The sequence below is a fragment of the Ascidiella aspersa genome, chromosome 8 (genome assembly GCF_963924565.1).
Source record: "Ascidiella aspersa chromosome 8, kaAscAspe10.2, whole genome shotgun sequence".
Lineage (NCBI taxonomy): Eukaryota > Metazoa > Chordata > Ascidiacea > Phlebobranchia > Ascidiidae > Ascidiella > Ascidiella aspersa.
This window is the reverse complement of record NC_139454.1, coordinates 21768177-21788095: the sequence shown is the minus strand read 5'-3', so window position 1 is coordinate 21788095 and position 19919 is coordinate 21768177. Positions and strand designations below refer to the sequence as shown.

General features: G+C 45.8%; 1 protein-coding gene across 1 annotated transcript; it reads left to right on the top strand.

Annotated features, from left to right (window-relative positions):
- The first annotated feature begins 1493 nt into the window (after positions 1–1493).
- Positions 1494–19176, top strand: LOC146136859 (uncharacterized). The gene is made up of 5 exons (XM_083394941.1): positions 1494–1881; positions 11807–12159; positions 12834–12993; positions 13874–13997; positions 16186–19176. Exons 1-5 carry the CDS (start codon positions 1815–1817, stop codon positions 17681–17683), a joined length of 2202 nt encoding a protein of 733 aa, XP_083251067.1. The 5' UTR covers positions 1494–1814; the 3' UTR covers positions 17684–19176.
- The last annotated feature ends 743 nt before the right edge of the window (positions 19177–19919 follow it).

The window sequence follows — 19919 nt, the reverse complement described above, 5'->3', positions numbered from 1 at the left end:
TGGTTCTGTTATTAGCGCGTCAGCCTGCTTTTACAATAATCGTGCATGGGTGTAAATAGCAGTGCCTGGCTGCTTCTAATTGTCCGGTTGCGCAATGCGAGTTAAAACGACTCCGACATGCAAACGACCCAAGCTAAACCTGAGCCGTTTATGCTGTGTAATGCTCTTTGTAGCATTTAGTACTACAACGGCAAGACTATGTACAGTTGAGTGCCAAGTTGAAACCTGTCGCCTGACAAAATTAATAACAAAAAATATAAGTATTCTATTGTGGTTTAGGACTGAAACAAGTGCCTGTAACACACGTTCGTATTTTGCTTGCTTGATATTAGCTGAAATGTACGGCGTGCGCATAAAAATTCGATTATGCAGTTTAAAAGTCTAACACGAGATATTATATTGGCAAATATATTAGATACGACGGGCTTTTAAAACAAGCAGGCGAGCTTTGGCATCTGTTTCGTATTACCAGTGTTGTAATGACTTAGTCATTGAATGGCATTTCAGTCGCTCGTTTCATTTCATTTCGCTCGTTTGGCTTGGCTTGATTTAAGTCTTTTGGGTAAAATGACTTGGGTTGCAAGTGATTTAATTATCATTTGTTTATAAAATATGGTTAACTTGATTTTAAAGCATAAAACAATTTGCTTACTGTTTATTGTGTTCTTGCTATTTTTGATATATTGCTCATAATCGGACGATTTTACTGATTATAAAAGCTTAACATACAATCTGTATAACAAGGGCTTGGCTTGGAACTGACAAGTTGGTCTTTTTAGAATGTCGCAATATCGCTAGTTTAATTTCACCAAGTTAGGTTCCGCTTTACACACCAGAATATGCGCTTACGACCGTACGTCTGCGTGTGTTGGACAAGCTATATACTAGCAGCGGCCTTTTTCATTCCTTTGTTTAAATTGTCGTGTTAAAGCGTAGTGGACTCGAAGAGTAGGTCGGTTGCAACAACGGGCTTTAAAACATACCGCAGACGCACAGTGTGCTTGTTTAACCGTCCTTGAACTTCGCCAAGCACGTTTTACAGGGCTCAGCGCGGCCCAAACAGCTCACAGATTGGATCTAGCAGGGCAGTCAATCGAAACGCGGGCGAAAAAAAAGCAGCACGACCAATGACGTAATTCCAATCCGAGAGAGCTTGCGCGCGCCGAAAAAGAGCAATTAGAGAAACGCGGGCGAGCGGCGATCGAAAAAGGGAGAACTAGCGAACAATCGCAAATGGCAGGCTCGCTTAAAGAAACAAGGGGAGCAAGTTGGCGAGCGGAGGGGAAAAAAGACTACGTCATTGTCCGACGAGGCACTGTCAACAGGCAGCCATTTGTAAACCTTTCTGGTTTTGGCTAGCACTGTAGGCAACAGCCAGCAGCGTACAATAGCTTTTCGTTTTAATAAACCAGTCGTATACGTGAATCAATGGCGTTTGCGTCGCTTGACAGTTTTACATTTTCCTAGCCTGCGATTTAGCGATGGTTTTACAATTTAGAATATACAGCAGTACGCTATTAAAAAAACACGAGAGTCACTTTTTGCCTGTTATGTGAAAGGAAAGGTCTCAAAAAGTAGATTTGTAAGTCTTTTGTTGAACTTTTCTAGCAGGCATCGTTAAGTTTTAAAAGTACAAAACAAGCAATATCTGCTGATCTGATCATAGTTTGGTTTTCAAGATTTCTGTTGAAAAACTGAAACAAAGAACATCAGCATCGCCCGCACGGATATGTCAACTGACAGAAGCAATTAGGCCCCAAAAAGCAGTTTTTGTCTCCCAAAGAGCCCAGAGTTACCAAGAGCGCCAGTGCAAAATGCCAGTAGTTCGAAATCTGTCGCTGCCATCCTCGATCGAAGCAAGAAAGTTCAAGAAGCGACCAGGTAAGACGGAATTTTGAACAACTGGTTTACCAACAGACAGAAATGTCGATTCAAATGTGTGCTTTAATTACAAATCATCCACGACTTCTGAATCTGAAAGTTTGAATTGTTAAACTGTGCCAACCAATGGTTTGTTTTAGAAATAGGCTGAAAACCACTTGTTTTTATTGTCAGGTTCGAATCTTATTACCGAAATATTTATTTGTACTTAATGAAGGCGCATGGTCAACACAATGGAATATTTTACACGTTACTCCTATCCAAATCGTTTTCGTTTTTTAGCTATTTTTCCGTGCGTGCTTCGTTGTGCGACGGGTGTGCTGCGCGATGTTAATAAACACCTTTCGCCGCATTTATTCTCAGCAAATTAGGCGGCGGTGGTTTAAAGCGATAGTTTCGAGAGACGTGCCAGCGCATAATTGCATAATTACGATGGTCGACTCGAGGCCAGTTAACGAAAACTCAATTGGCAGCTCGATTTTGCGCGTGGTTGGTTTCCTAAACCGAGTAGTTTGCCTTACACAGCTGGGCATCATCTGGTTCGACCAGTGTCATATAAGAATCGCAAATAATTGTTTTGGGCTTAGATTTCTATTTTCGCGTCTTTTTCGTGATGCAACTCAAAAAAACTATTTTGCTGGATCCCAAATAAATTTTCTGTGTTAAATTTCTATTTTCGCGGCTCTTTCGCGATGCAACCCAACAAAACGTTTGTGCTAAGTCATTAATTAATCAACTGTCGCGATTCCAATATACCGACAAGAAAATGTCGCGATTCTAATATTGGAAAACCCAGCGGCGGATAGTGCTTCGGCTTCTCCTGTTACTCAGCCTCTATCGATTTTCGTTTTGTGCCCAATGACGCAGGCAGCAACAACTAGCTTGATTAACCCCAGCCGGTGCGCAGTGCCCTGGTCGCCTTTGTGGCATAGGAAATAGTGACGTGCGGACGATTACGTACGCTTGGAAGCCGACACCGGCGACCCGTACACAGCGAAAGTTCATCAGGGACAACACATTCGCTTTGAATGGCTCGTTGGTTCATTTTACACGAACAATACTTTTAAGGGAACTTGGCACCGTTTTCGATCACGTCATTATGTTACATTCATCTTCAAAGGCCATTATTTTTGGCAAATTCGTAAATCGGGCCTCTTTTTTCAGCCCTTTTTTGTGTTTGATGAAAATTTCAAAATGTGCTTGAAGTTATTTCAGCCTTTTTTGTGAGCTAAACCTGGGTTCAAACGACCTATTTAAAAAAGCCATCAAGCTACGTTTCGTTCCACCCCTAATTTTTAACTACACTGGTTTCCTTTTTTGACAAATGATGTGAAAAAAAGAGGGCCAAAAAGCCAAATCTTTTTGTTATTAAATGGCTGACGCGCAGTTTTAAAAGCTTGGGGAGAAGCCAATCTTAACCTCGCGTTGGTCTCTGTGCCTTATCGCTTACAATGTACGTTCATCGATATTCGATTCCCGACAAGTCGAACAAGCCGCGTGTACGCGTTGCGGTTCTGAGATGTAATCTCTACGGGCTTAGGGTTAATGGTGCCCTACGTCGGGTATGGTTTGTTGTGCGCTTAATGAACAATTTACGTGTATTTGAACGGCGTCCAGCTTTGAAAGCGTCTTAAGGCCACCATCGTTTAGTAATTGCACGTTTGACAATTTTATTGCGCGATCGTGAGACATGCCACCGGAATTCGAAATTCGCTTCAAAAGAGAATTTCGAAATTCGCTTCTGTTTGGCGAAGGTTGTTTTTAGCGGTGCACAGTTTTATATACTTGCTGTCTGCCGCGAGACGAGCCGATGGGAGAGCGCCTGTGGTTATGTGCACGCCTTTAAGGCTTTTAACTGCGCAAATAAGGTAACGCGCGAATGAAACGTGGCAGGTGTGAGCTCTTTTGTCTTAAATCGTCTCTGGTTTGTTAAAAGTTTCATCCGTAAATGGTCAAATCGATTGTCGAATTTTCGCTCTCTTTAACAACATACCATATACTTATTGGGGAGATGTTTAAGTTTGCCCTTGCACTTTCTGATTTTAGATAAAAGTTTTATGAAAGTGTCGTCATTCACGCGCGACAATCAGTTTGCGCGGTCAAATAAGGGTTTTAAGAACAGACGCATTGTGTTCAAACAGCCCTGTTTCTGTGAATGGATTCTTTTTTAGGCGCGCAATTAGAACACAGACATTACTTGTTCTCTAACAGCGTGACTTGACCAAGAAAACCCTACGTCATTTGAACGAGGCGGACCGAGACAACTTTGTTTTCCGCTTAATACCAACTGGCCATTTCTAAATAAAACCATGACGTCCCTTCGCGCCCAGGCGTTGTACAAAAGCGACTCCCCTAATTAGGGGACGCGATTACGTAAGGTCGCGGCTTGTTTGACCCAGGAGAGGCCGCGTAATCTTGTAAACACGCAACCGCCTTGTACGGGCCTGTTCGCCAGCTTCTGCCTGTGTTTGGTATACGAGGAAAGCAAGTCAACGTCCAGTAGTAACCCCCCAAAAGATACATCCTACGCTGTAGTGTTGTCCTTGCGAGAAAAATGTATCAGAAACGGCTTGGACGTAATTTTTAATGGTTGCCAATTGTGGCCGTATGTTGTTTTTTCACTCCCACTCGATTTTCGCTTTCCAGTGTGACACGATAATTATTGTTCGCCAACAAAAGGACCTCTCCCCTCCCTCGTGAATGACGTCAGTCTTTTCGAAACCGAAATCTGTCGAGAAACATTAAACTCCGCATTTATTTCCAATTTCATAGGACCCTGAACCTATACCGATCATTGAGGCAGCTTTGAAAAACAAAGCGTTAAAAATACTAATAAAGCGGCTTAAAAACAGGCAACATTTTTCTTTCGAAAAAAAACAAGTGCTTTTCTAATATATTTTTTGTTCTGTGATTAATATTTGGCGATCGGTTCTTGGCAGCAAACGCATTGCGATTACATCTTAAAAACAAGTGGCCAGCGAGATACGTGAGCTTTATCATGCGAGACCAGTCATTTCTGACGCAATCGTATCGCACCACGGGAAGTTTTGGTGCAGGACACGGGCTAAAGTCACGCGCATCACAAGGCAGGGTGGTATTTGGCGAAAGGGTCGCCGTGTCCTATTTAAACACCTTTAAAGCGGGCTGGTCAACTTTGTACTCGAGATTTACTAGCATCTCTGAGTCGACCCGTTTGACGAAGCTATAGTAGTTAAAATTGCGACAGGGTGAAAAAAGGTGGAGGATGTGAATTTTTGAATCAACTGGCCTTAAGTTGCGTGCACGTTAAATTGACACATTTTCAACACACGTTGTTTCGCAATTCAAAGTTATCACGTAAAATGACGCTACTTTTGATTCTTAAGAGCGCTAGGCCAAAGTGTAAACGTCGACATGTCGCTAATGTACTACTGTTATACACTCACCTGTTTATAATTGTGTGCGGTTGGATGAAGACGTGATCTGCTGGCGAATGTCGTTTGCATTAGACGTTAAAACGTCGATACTTCCAGTGTCTAGCGTAAACGAGACTATTTGACTTGCCCTTTGGCCATGCAACAGTGAATTGCGTCTACTCACTCTAGAATACCCGGCACTTCTGCTCGCCACTGCCGCTTACCCGACAATCGTGGCTTCTGAATTGAAAGCTGCGAGCTATGAATTAGAAACATCACTCGAATGCGCGGGGTAATTAAGCTGCTAAGGAATGCGATAATTTGTGGCACGCGTTCTCCTATCGGCATTTAACGCGCAATGGAAACCCACGGGTTTTGCATCCAGTACAAATTCGCATTGCTGTTGTTTGCCCTCGCCCAATAGACCAAACACAGGATCGCCAAGATTGCCGAAGAGATACAAGGCCAGAATCGTTAAAAATAGCAGCCTGGCGGTCTCAGTATGGCTTTAAGGGCAGAAAACAGACAGCGCACAATGTTGTACACCGCGGGCTTCGTATATACTTGTTTGTGCGTCCTTTACAGGCTGGTCTTACGTAACTCTCCCGCGCCGCAGCGAAAGCGATTCGACGCAACAACAATGGCGGTCCTTGTGTTAAGACCGACAGAGCGCTTGTTGGCAATCCTGGAAAAAATCGCGCGCGGACAAGTTTAGCAGCAGGCGCGCAAAACAGAGGAAAACAGCGAAAGGGGAGAGATTTTGGCGAGCATGCCCGCGGGCGAAAGACTCTGCCGTGAGTCACGGTCGCCGAGCCGAGCCGCTTTGCACGCGATCGGCGGTGCAGAGCTATGACGTAACCTGGCCCGCAGGTCCGCTTTTTGTTTTTTTCGTCCTACCGAAGCGGCTACAGCGGCGCACAGACAGTCCGTCCGCGAATCGCTCGGTAATTGTAGGTCAGCGACGTTTCGGACGCCCACACTGTCGCTACGCTCTTGTGGAACTGACTACAAAAGCGAGCCTTGGACATTTTCGTCAACTACCGCTTTCGCATTGCTTTTATGTCTATTGGCAGCTTTACGCCGTACCGCCTGCCGAAAACAGCGCGCCGTTTTATTGCGACGTATAAAGTTGGTGCGAGGGCATTGTGTGGCGGTTTCTGATGGGTTCATATCCAGCCTCGAATTTTTATTTTTTGCGTTGGTGTCACGCATTCTGACGCAAGTTTGCTATTTTCGACGTATAATTGTAGAACTGTGCAAAGTTGTGGAAGTTATAAAAAAAACATAAATAAATTGATACAAGTGAGTCAGGTTCACGACCGTCCCCTATTCATTTTTATCGAATTTCAATTTATAGCGATATTAACAATTTTGCAATGTTTCCCCACAAACAATCTATACATTTTTGTCTCTCGCCGGGGGTTTTCTGGCGCTCTTTAGAAAGGCGCCAACGATGTTTAAATCACCGAATGAATCAGCGAACGTTGTCAGCCAACCTCCGTCACTTGCGCATCACTCTTCGGGCTCCAAATCGCCTTGTTAAAGCCAATTGACAAACCTGCCCAGCGATGCGTGGCGAAGCGGTGTCCCGCGGATTTTAAGCCGCATCATCCCGTATGCTATTTGTCCCATAGCCGCCGTAAGTCTCACCTTAAATGGCTTGCGGTTCACATAGCTCGTGCTGCGCTCGGCGGCCAAATAAGGCACACATCAGCAGCAGCATTGCTAGGCGTGTAATGGCGTCGCACTTTGCTGCCTATCAGAAGCAACAATCGATCCAGTTCAGGATCGCCCGCTTTTATACGTTGGATATTCGGAAACCGAAATAGACGGGGAGCGCCGCGATGATTTCGATAGGCGGCCTTGTCCGAGCAGTGGTTACGCCTGTACACTAGATGGCAATCGGCTCACAGGCCAACCAGTCAGTTCGTGACTCACTCGAGTCGCCTTGCGCTATATTTAAAGCGATAATGCGCTTACCGCCCTTACGCGATGCTGCCAGCTGTGAGCGAAATACATTTGTCTGTTTGCGGCGCTTTCGGATTTGTAAAGCATGTCGTTACGTCATGAAACACGCGCGCAAACCGTGATAAGTCATCTGCCAGGCAGCTTTTTGACTTCGCCAATCCGTTCCATGCAATCGCGTGCATAGTTGCGACTGATATGTGGTAAATTTATTGATTCACCCGGCTTAGTAACCAATTAGTCGTCCCTCCGTGCAATGCATAGGTGAACTGAAACTTGGGGAATTTTTGACTCCTAAATGCGTTTGCGCTTTATGTGGCCTAACCTCCTACTTTAATCCTAATTTAAATGGCCTAATTCTTCGCACTGTATGCGCGTCATAAGCATTTGGTCACACACTGGCTCGTGATTGGTCCGCGTGTCAGCCAATCAATGCGGCGAACGTAATTAACCCCGGTCGACGCGCGCAATTTACCACTGAGGCGTTTTTTGCTTATTTACCTTAGCGAAGTGTTGTTCAGGCGTAGTCTTGTTATCACCAGCCACGCGACTGGTCTTTTCGCGACACGCGCCGTCGGTCTTGTATTGTGTAACATTTAAACCCATTACATAAGCGTTTGTGTGTACGTTGCGAATGAAAAAGCGCATTTGTTTACTGTTTTTAAGGATAGTTACACAGTTTATTTCTTAAAGAAAACGCTTTACAAAATTTTGCTTTCAAATTTGATAAAAAATTCCACCCGTTTTATCATGTGATGGTTACGAGACCCCGAAACCCCAAATGTTGTAAAAAATCTCACAGATCTATAAATATACCCGCCGAACATTAAAAGTTAAAACACCAAGTCACCAGTATGACTCACCCCCTCACGTCACGTGATGCGACCTGACTTGCGCCAGTGTCACGCAATCGGTTGTCACGGGCAACGTCGCCAAACATATCCGACCCCATAGCGCCGACCCAGTTTATTTTTAACCCCAGCCCCACCTGTCACGCACTTTCATCCCCCTCCCCCCTGGCGAGTGCCCCACCACGCACTGTTGGGCGTCAATTCGTTTTTTGCCTGGCGCCAGTCGACTGTAATATAAGCGAGCGTTTTTATATTGTTACGTCACACGGAGAGCGTGTGCGAGTGGTGTTGGGGGCCTAAACACTCAAAAAAGAATTTCCGCCAACTTCTTTGAACGTGGGTGGCCGCGGTAATGGAAAGCGACATATCGTTGATGTCGTCGACGCCGCTAAGTAGTTTACTGCCTTCAGAAAAACGACTAGGCTTGCATTGACCCAAAGTTTCTTAAGCTGTGCGTCTTTGTTTTTTCAAAGGGAGTCGCACATTGATTACGCTTTTCATCTAAACTCAAGTGCGACGAAAGAGCTTATATTATCTTTCCCAGATACTAATATCCTCGACATACGCAAAAAATACAGCAATTAAATGAAACAAGCAAACAAACACATAACTTGGTTTTGGCGTAAGAATTTCAGTTTTAAGTCCAAAAATAGTTTTCTAAATTCCGCAAAAACCTGTTTTGAACCACTTTACATTTTGGCCCATCATGTCGTCACCGGAATTCGGTTTAAAGGTTACAGTCCTACATAGAATGCATTATCAAGCGTCCTACAACAAGAACAAAATCAGTGACGCAAATCGCAACATATAGCGTTTTATTATGGGCTAATGACGCAATCGCGGTTGCTGTGGCATGTGGTTGGCGTTTCTGGCGATTGATTAATGCACAAGAGCTCTTGTGCTTGCGTTTTACAGTTTGCGGTCTGAATTTACAAGCGGCTGCCTCAATTTACAACCTCGCTGGCGGTTTCACTGCAAGGCACACGAAATCGAGTTGACTAGGATAGCGTTACGTTCTGGTATATTTTGGATTTTATGAAATGTTCGAACTGTTTGCGGTGAGCGGTCAAAATGATTGACTTGTCATGTTGACGTGTTCAAAATTTCGCTCGCGTTGTATTTTCGTTGCAAAGCTTGATCGCGTGAAGGATTTTTTATAGGACAAAAAAATATTATTAACGGACATTAAGAGTCAAAAGAATTCGGGCAAAATGGCCCCCGATACTCGATTCAGATATAATTCTGTTTCTTCAGTTGCCAAGTTCAACAAAACCAAGCCCTAAACCTATTAAACAACCCTTAAGCTCGCGTTTTTCCCTTTAAATGACGTGACCTATTTCTCTCGCCGCGCTCTTGCTTGATAAGTGTTCGACTAAGCCCAGGCCAGTGTTAGTCTGTGGACTGACAGCGCCCTGCAAACGTGCACTTGCCCCGTGCAAACAGACAGACAGGCCGTAAACCCGCGGTCGTATGGTGACACGCATGGCCGAGCACGGGCCATCCCGGTAGTTTTCCACTCGCCTTTGACCAAAAGCGGCGGTCCGAAAAAGCGGCGGCGGCTAACTGGACTGGCGGGCGGAATTTGGTCTTAGCAAAGTGTGTTGTTGCGTCACGGAGGTTTTTACTCGGTGGTTTTGTCGTTTGGGAGGGGTAGGGTGAAGCGATCTGCGGTGTTTCTTTTAACCGTTACCCAACTGGGGGAAATGAAGCGTTATAAAAATACGACTTTCGGTAAAAAAATGTTTGCCTTCAAAAGAAGAGTTTTTCTCCAAAAGAAAATAAATTGGTGTTTAGCTTTCCGCTGTGGTTGATGTTTATCTGAAGAGCGCAACGCAAGCTGGTTGGCTATGTTTGCACAAAAAATTTGAATCCGGTCTCAATTTAAAACGAAATAAATCGAACAGCGAACAGTGGTCGTCTTCGTAAACGCCCAATATTGATTCGATCGACCGAGAAGCACCTTTCAGTTTTCACAAGGGTTACTACGGCGAACACTTTCGCCCAAAATTCACGACGCCGTGCACTGTGTCAAAGGCCGCCGCCGCCGTCGCGCATAACTCTTCCACCTACCCGAAAAGCTTCACCATAAAAGGCCTGGAGCTTTCGCTCGAAGGAATTTGCGGAATCGCGCGGTCTTCTATTGTAAGACGTAAACAGGCAGAGGCATGCGACCGTTTACAGTCTACACTCTACACCGGCTAAGAGACAACGCTCGCGGTTCTCCATCTAACAGACTCGTAGGAAAACGGTCTCGTTACGCCCAAATGTCACCCCTTCACCCACATCACACTGCCAAGGCCGACGAATTGCGAAATTGCCAGCGCCGCCGAGCAAATTAGCTTGTTTGTGTGCTGTCCGTTACGTCACGAACGGCGCACTTTTCTCGTCAGAAGCGACGATTTTCGCGTTGGCGCGAGACGGCGTGCGACCGCTTTGCGTGACTGCGCGACCAAAATGACGAAATTGCCCGTTTCGCGGCCTCCTAACTATTTTAGTTGCCAGTGTTTTGGCTTGTTTTTTTCGGTTTTCTGCAAAATCGCAAAACTAGGGGTGTTCCGTTAAATTGCACGCCTTCGAGCTGCTTTCAAAGAAAAAAAAACAGCTGCATTTCAGCCGAATCGACTTTCCAGCTGGATCAACTTCGCGCACAAAGCATCTGTAGTCCCGCGACAAATCGACCCGAAATAGTTTGGCAGTTGCACACAGCCATTAAGCAAACCCTTCCGTTAATAGCAACAGCAGCATCAGCAACAACAGCGACAACAGCAGCAGCAACATTGCTGGAGCCTCTCGAACCACCACCGCACTTCCCAATCGCGGGGGATAATTATAGACGCCTATCGGACAACGCTCTTCAAAGTTAACGAGCGAACGGAGGGGCTTTGGCGCTCTGGGCCACGGTAAAGGGGAGAGGGGGACCTCGCTGCAATATACACAAGGCACACCGCTGCCAAACGCTTGTCGCTTTCCAAGGAGGAGCTTCAATAATTGATCGCGCTTACGTCATTGGCGGTCGCCTCGAAATGCCCGCGCGTAACAAGGCGTGACGCGTTCATGCAAATTGCCAGCGATATTCCCGAGCCAATTTATCACCCTGGTTGCATCCATACAGCGATAATCCCTTCGGGCCTTCGCTCTTGAGCTTTCTGCAATAACGAATCGATCAAATGCGCCAAATCCGGGTTTAGTTCCAAGGTCAGGCGTAGGAGGGTTTGCAAACGAATGAAAAAAAAACACAAGCCCACACAAAACATTCTGTAATGGTACCAGGATGCTTAAGTGGTCGCGTCGATAATTAAATGGCGGTTTAACTATTCATTGAATTTATTGTGCATTTTCCAAAAACTGATTTCAAGATTTTTCTGGCACTTACATTGCTTCACCGTTAATTCTCAACCGAACATAATTTTTTGGTTATCAGATAAAACTCGAAACCGACATGTCTAGAGAAAAATTAGTGTTTTTTATTTTTAAAGGTACAAGCAATTTTTTTTTCGAAAGGAATTATATGTGAAATAAAAGGTTCCTTGTATTTCTGTAACATCGGGTATTTCTGTGAAACACAACCCATTGGTTTCGCTAGAAATTTGATAAAAAAAAGATAAAAATTTTATTGCATGTTTTCATTGAATTTTGCAGTAACTAACTATAATCGACGCCATACCGGCGTTTGTAAATTTCTAATTGAACGAAAACCGAATTCTCTTTTTGCAGAAGAATTGCACGACCTCAAGCACTGCTGTTCGGTGCCTAGCAACCTGACAAACGGCACCTGCAACGAAAAAACGCCCGCAAACTCCGACCCACACAAGTCAACTGCCAGCAACACGGCCAACAGTCTGGCCGGCGGGAGCGTCGAAATGAAGGGAACCCCAATGACGTTCCACCCGTCCGACACCCCGCTTTCGGGGGCCTCGACATCCCTTGCGGCCCAGGGAAGTCCACGTGCGTCACAGGGGTCCAGGAACACCCTGTCCCAGCCCTGTCTTTCGGCGTCGGCCCCGGTCGGGATGACCAGCATCTTTCCGCATCTGTTCCTCGGCTCGCAAAACGACGTTTCGGACGAGGTGAGTCAAGTGATAGTTTAAATCAGGGGGTAATAGTGACAAACCAAGAAAACCTAAAAAAATCGCGGCGCACTGCAAATAATAATATCACACCTTAACAATCGCTCTAATACATGGCGAGACTACTTTAACACCATTTATAGTATCATCATTTTTATAATCGATATTCTCGCATGCTTGTCTACGTACCTATTTTAGACTCACAAAAATCTGATTTGAAGAAATAGAAAAATTTTCTCGACACAGTTTATAATCTCTCAACAAACACAATTTGGGAATCACTTGTTTAAATGATTCAGAATGTAAGGCATCTCCACCAGACTATACAAATCTAATTATTTGAATTAAATTTGCGACGTTACCTGTTCAACATGGCAATGAACAAAAATTCCTGCTTCGTCGTTAGGGCATAATATTTTAAATGGAAAGCAGAAATTCGATTGAGAGACAGCAGAAGAAAAAAAAACGATCTCTCAGTGAAAAGTAACTATCCACTTCACAGCAAAAATCGTAGCTAAATGTTTGGCCGAAAATTAGTCTTAAAACCGCGTCTAAGTTGAAACCAACATCACTTGATGCTTATGCCAAAAGTACACAGTCATCCTATTAATGTCATTTATATATATCAAAAACGAGATATTTAACAAAAGCATTTTCTGCTCCGTCCTGATTAGCCGACGATGTCCGAAAACCGGATCGACAACGTGCTGAACGTGAGCTGCAACTGTGCGCGACCGGCCAACCTCGACGACCGCCACTTTAGGCGCATTTCTGTGCGAGACAACTACCAGGAAAAGATCACTCCACACCTGGACGCCGCCGTTGGATTTATCGGTGGGTCAAGTCGAGACGTGCACTGCTTTTTTGTTCGCGTATTCTGCGTCCGAAAATCGGAAATTTTACCGAGCGAAATATATTTTTTCGACCTGTGTAATCTTTACGTGGAAAAATGCGAGGTGCTGTCCATCTTTGTTTCACGAACTTTCGTGGCGACCCAAACACTAAGCTTCTGTTTCACTGGAACGAATGATAGTAGACATTCGCACAAATAAAAATTTAATTAATAAGAGCCATGTACTTCAGTATTACTTCTTCGATTTTACAAGTATTGAAAAATTCTTGCCGAGAACAAATCTCAATATGCCCAAACAGCCGTTATTTTCACCATTAAACTCAATGAACAGATCCGTATATAGTGTTCAAAAGATCTCAATATATCTAAGCATAAAAAACTAATGCAGTAGGTCATCCTATTTTTGGCTCGCGTCGGTCGAGAAACACTAGTCACCCAGCTGCTAATGATTGAAAAGGGAATTTAGTTAGTTAAAGTGGCCACGCCTAGTGTTTTTTTTAGGTGTTTAACTATATAAAACAATTTAACATTAAAATGTTGAGGCAGTGGAGATTTGGCACTGTGTATTTCTTTATAAAGCGTTTATTTAAGGTGCACCTTTTTGAAATAAATGTATAAAAAATAAATTAGGTAGTGCAGATTTTGATTGGCCCCGCAATAAGTTTTGCACTCTAGAATTTGAACGGCTCAAGCTATTGAATATAACTTGCAATTAGAGCCTGTTGTTCGGTCGATGAACAACTTTTATTGTAAACGCAAAAAACGATTGGTCGACCGACTGCTGAAAACAAGCAGCACTCTTGTGGTTTAGTTTGTCCTTCTACTGTTGTTTTAACCATTGTGCTTGTTTCTTTTTTCCAGAATCGGCGCGTAAAGGCAACGAACGAGTGCTAGTTCATTGCTTGGCCGGAGTATCCCGGTCAGCCACTGTCGCCATCGCTTACGTAATGTACTACCTTCGGCTGGGATTCGACGACGCTTACAGGTAAAGGCCGCTTGTCTTTTATTTATTAAAGTTGTAAAACAGCAATGTTAAACTTTAAAAAAAAAATATCCTGAAAATTATTTCTTAAAGTTTTATTCGAATTTTAAAGCGTAGTTTCTAGAGATTGCAGTTAAACTTAAGAATACCAAAGCCCATACAGTAGTATTTAATGAACATCTCGACTAGTTCTTTGTTTATTCATAACTTGACGAAGAAAGTTGATGGTTCAAATAAACAAATAAATATTTATTCGAGATATTCGCAACATGCTACCTTCTTCTTTACTGGCATATTCATTCCACGCCATCCGAATTGTTTAAACATCCCAATAGACTATGTGTGTGATTGTGTCATATGCTGTTTCTCACTCTTGCACGAAGAAAACCAAATTTAGCCAGATTGTACCTAGATTTTTTGCTCCACTTTAAAACGCGTTTAAATGACCGGTGTTGCTCGAATTTTTAAAAACGTCGCAAGCCTCGAGTTCCTAGAATGGTATAGGTCGGCAAGGCTTTTGCATGAAATGCCGCGTCCGTCCGAGAGACAGCTTCGCCGAAAGCGGACCGAAGTATTTCCTTCGAACTCAAAAAAAAACTTCCTTTGTCAAGCTTTGCATACGAGTCGCAACAAAATGGCCGACGGGCCGCACAGTAACTCTCGAGGACTTATCGATTCGCCCTACTTCATTACGTAATGCACGGGTGAATGAAATGCGACCACTACGCGTTGGAGGGGGGCATTATTACTATACCGCGACCATCCGGAGTGGCGCAACGCATTATCACGACATCATTTCGACCGATACTTCCCTATAGAAGCGACAGGGACGAGCGAAAATCTTGTCGAAAAAAATCAGCGACCGCCGTTCGTCATTTCGCGCGGGAGCCTGTAATGGAATTTCGCGCTGCTCCCGTTGACATCCAGAAGGAATTTCACGGTCAAAATTGGCGCTTAATGGAAGCGTTTGTGACGTTGACGGGCCGCTCGGGCCCCGCTGGGAATTTCCCGACGCTCCACAAATTCGAGTTTCGAATTCCCAGGGGCCTTGGTCGCGCTTCTGGCGCCTCCCTAGTTTTCTAAACCGCTCACGAAGCGCCGAGATTTAAGAATCCTCGGTTCGATTGTGCACCGGTCGAAAGAGATCAATATCGCGGCGAAAATCGATCGGCGGTGAATCGAACTGAACAACCCGGGATCGCTGGCTTTGCGCAAGACGGAAACCCGAGCGCATTTTTTTATCAATTTTTTGGAAAATTTTCATCCAACCTCAGGTCGGTTTAATTGGGAGGAAATCCGCGGGCGGACCTGGCGGGTTTCACCGGTCCCCTGGATTTTTAAATTCAAATTCCCGGGGAAAATGCGAGGCTTCGAAACCAAGGAGATTTTATTTCGGCCGCCAAATTAAGGGGAATTGAACGTTCACAACCGTCGTCCCAGCAGCGCCCTTTGTGCTTTCCCACTCTTGGCATTCTTCTCGAGTGCGCTCCTCGTCTTTGGAGCAAGAGTGGGAAGTTCTCTTCTCTTCTCCGCGGAGAGATAAGAGAAAGCAAGAGCAGGGCGTAAATGGGAATCGACCCGCGTTGGTAGCTGAGTGGGGTTCGGCCGAGGCACAACAATTGAAAAATAAACGACGCGCCTATTCAAACAGGCCCGGGGTCGCACACAAACGCGAAGGACGTGGCCTCTGGGCTCATGTAAGCGGCGCGCGTCACAGATGGATTTTACTGTCGTCAAGCTTTAATTGTCTCGGGTGCGCGACCGACGCGGAATCCAAAGAACGCTTACAATCTATTCGCGGCGCTCGCCCCAAAAGCGATTACGTCATTCCTCCCACTCCTCTCGCTCCCTTCTCCCGCCTTCTCCTGCGCGCTTACGAGATTTCTGCACGACTTGGGCTTGCACCCGCGGCACTGTAGTGTAGGGCCTCCTGTGGCGCGCGATTTTGCGAAAACAACAATTCCGCTCCCGAGCTGCCAGCTTCGAACTGGGCCCGACGGTATTTCCACTCTGACGTTTAGTCGTCAACACTATGTCATTCACCAACCGGGTTTTGCGTTTGTTCGGCGAACACAAAGGGAAACTGCTTACGCGTGTGGCAACTAGTGTCACCACTATTGTAGCGAGAATTGTTTACGCGCAGACCATATTTTGTACTATGTCCCATAACTGAAAATCGCCTTCTGTGCAGATTCGTAAAGGAGAAGCGTCCCACGATCTCGCCCAACTTCAACTTTCTCGGCCAGCTCATGGAATTCGAGGCCAGCCTCCGACAGAAGGGCCACCTTAAGAACTCGCCCCCGCTCCCGGCCACCCAACGCAAGGACCCAGCTCCCCCAAGGCCCCAGGCCGTGGTACCCATGCCTCGAATCGAGGTGGTCCCCCCTGCGAGCAAGCAGCAGCAGCCGACTCATGAGCAAACCAAGGTGGCGCTGTCGTCATTCTGTCGGCGACGCAAGGGCCCTTCGCTTGACAAGAGCGCCTTCAAGTCGTCAACTGTGCTCCAGCTGCAAGGCCCGCACACCTCCGATTGTAGCGGACGCTCCGCCGCTTCCGCCAATCCTGTTAACCTAGACCGGCATATATTTCCGGCCGGCCAGGGCACCCCGGGCGGCGCCGGCGTGATCCTAGACCTCCGCGTGTCGGCCTCAGCCCCGGAGCCGCACTCGCGACGACTAGGAAGTGATGGACGGGAAGACGAGCGAGATGAGGACGCCTCTCCTCCCCGCCGCCAGTTCGACTCCGTTCCCTCGTACAAGAGCGACGCGCACAAGTCGAACAGTCTTCCTCGCTGCCGCGGCGGCCTTGGTCTGGACAGCGCCGAGCTCTACCAGATGTTCCACGCCAAGCACGGCACTTCATCCTCATCTTGCGCATCCAGGCTCCCGCGGCGCACGCGCCTCCCGGATTACCAGCGCTCCTTCACGGCGCCCAACACGCCCGCCTCTCTGCGCCTTGGACACCTGTCGGGCGCTCAGGGCAACAGCGACGTCGAGATGCAAGTGGACGACGCCTCACCACCGTCGCCGCGATTCCGCAGCATGACCGACCCTAGCGCCGCCTTTTGCCTGGCCTCGCGCGACCAACACGCCGACTACGCTTCGCCAAAGTCGCCGCACACCGACGCCTTTATGTCGCGCAAAACGCGCAGCCCCAAGGTGCTCAAGAAGTCCTTCCTCAACCTCAACGTGCGGCCCGTCTACGGTTACCAGGCCTTCCTCTCCAAGCACCACTCGACCAGTCACCAGAGCCTGACGCTAAATCGCTCGCGGAGCCAGGATAACCAGCAGCTCCCGCGCTCCAACTCTGACACCTCCGTGCTCGCGATGTCGTCCTGCGCCAGTCCCAACGCCGACGGCATCTCCTCTCTTACTCTCTCGTCGCCGGTCAGCATCAAAGATGATCCTCTTAAAGTGGTCGGGGTCGGATGCCTTCCGTCAACTGTCGACAAGGCTTCGTCATCCGCTGCGTCGACGTCCAAGAACATTTGCGCCAACGGAACCGGCGAACCGTTCCAGCTGGTGTCCAGCTCTGAACTTAAGCCGCGCTGGCGCTCGCGACATCGAGCCCCAAAAGGTGACGACGCGGCGAATCCGTCGACCGTTTCCGGCGCCAATTCGTCACAAGCCCCGGCGTCACCCGTCGTCTTGGGTCATTGCAACAACGTTGAGATGATCAGCTGCTCGTAAAAAATGACCAGGCGAAACACTTTTTTTCAATCGAATTCGAACTCACACACACACGCGCGCCAAATTCAGGCGCGCATTTTTACCTATCCGCTTCTTGTGTCCATATGTAGGCAATTGTCGCGCGTACAAAACTACCCTAGTGCGGCAACGTTACGTTTTTAATTGTCGCCTAAATCACCGGAAGACGAAATTTGTTCGCAACTTAATATTGGGAGATGGCGGTCACCGCTACCCAAGAGACAGTATTATATCCTATTTTACCCACTATATTATCCGCATTGCTGTACAACCTTGCAAACAAGCACGTGAGCTCGGTTTGGGTTGAACCACAGTAGCGATGTGATCACTCGTAACAAAACAAACAGCGAACTATGCAAAGAGTCCAAAAGTTTTCATCGATCTTGGTGCTTTTATCGAAACGTCGTTCTTCGGACCGCGCGCAAATCTCACATTCTGACGCGCTGCAAGCGAACGCAGTAAAATCAGTGCAAAGCAGAACGAAACTAATCGTTTTGTAAATTTGTTCTTTTTTTGGTATCGGTTTACGTCTCCTGTCGCCGAAAAAAATTACGTTCTTTTTTTACTTGGAAACAAACGCAAAACTGTTTTTCGGTGAAGTTTCGCTTAATTTGTTTGGACGCAATCGGTACGACAAGGTCAAAAAATCATTAACACACACTTGATTTACCTACTAACATGCAAAAAGCTGAAAAGCGTTTTTGTAACAATAAGCAAGACCCGTGCAATGTACTTTGCCGTCACCCGTTCTCCCAGTTGATATTCTAAAGTTGTTATAGCTATATTGTTGTTGTTCTACTGTTGTAGCTTTTGTGCCGACGTTTTGCGTCGATGACGCAACAATCGACGCCCGAATCCGTCGTACTGTTACGTCACAAACGGAGAGACAACGGCAGCTGCCGGCGGGCTAAAACGAGAGCTAGTCCGGTTGTGCGTCAAAGCTATTGCTGGCGCCCACGATCACGCTAAATTACAGTTACTTAGTAGAATTAGAAATCATTCAGAGCCACAACATGGCTGTGGCTTCCCGACAAAAACAACTAGCGTTGTGGATCGTAGAAAATCCAGTTTAACACTTTTGCTTCCTCCGACCTCTTTCACATTGGCCATAAACAGGAAGGCAGTTGAGTATTTTGTCGTAACATCGGTACTCGATCGTCAAAACTGAATTTAAATCGCTTTTTTGTTTTCGTATTTCTTATTTTCGTTTTCCTTTTTCCTAACTGGCACTTTTTGCGGGGCGTTCTTTAAAAAAAGCTTCTTTACGTTCTTGTTGTTTGAGTGCGTGCAAGTGTACGGGATGTAAATGCTGTTGTTGTTGTGTTTTTGTGCTTGTGCGTATTGTTGTTGTTGTTGTTGTCGTGCGAGTGTACCTGCGGTACACGTGTGTGCGTTTGCAAAAGAATCTGGCGCGCCTGCGTTGTTTTATCTGAGGTTGTATATTTGAGGAACATTATGGAATAAAAAAAAACCTGCAAAAGAAACCTCGTATGATACTTTCTGTCGTAGACTTTTTTGTGTTATACTACCAGTTAAATGAAACGAACTGAAACAATAAATTTGTCGCTGTTGAATATTGTTCACTCTTGGTGACGAAACAACTTAAAAACTACATCAAGAAAAACCTATTAGAAAAGTTGTAATTAGAAAGTTCCAAAATACATAACAGTCACTTATTAACCGACAAGAAGTACTATTCTCCGTCTATAAATAAGTTCATTTTTGTTTAATTTGTCTTAATCATCCAGCTATTCTAGTCACGACAGGCAATTAAGCCAATTTTGTCGCGCAACGCGCAGTTTCATTACGTATCTGGCAACACGCCGTGCCTGTTGTTTGGTGCGATAGACAATAATAATAATAATTCCTAGCTGTGACTTGCGATAGCTGATCTCACAAAAACTAAAAATAACAGTCGATCCGGCAAATTAGGTTGGCTTTAAGCCGGGTTAAAATCTCCTTTCTTCGAGTTTCAAACAAGCGGTCGACTGTTGCTGTTCTACTGGCCTGCTATTGTAGAATGGTTACTGTTTAGGATTTCTATACGCGGAGCAAAAAATTCATTAAAGCGTAAAACAACGTTTTTTCAAACAGACATGCTATACACAATGTGTAAAATAATCACTGTATGCGATGCTTAGTTGTTTAAAGTTATTTATAGTGATATCGAACTCGAATTTCGTAATTCTCTCCACCATCCACGCCTAAGTAAAAACAC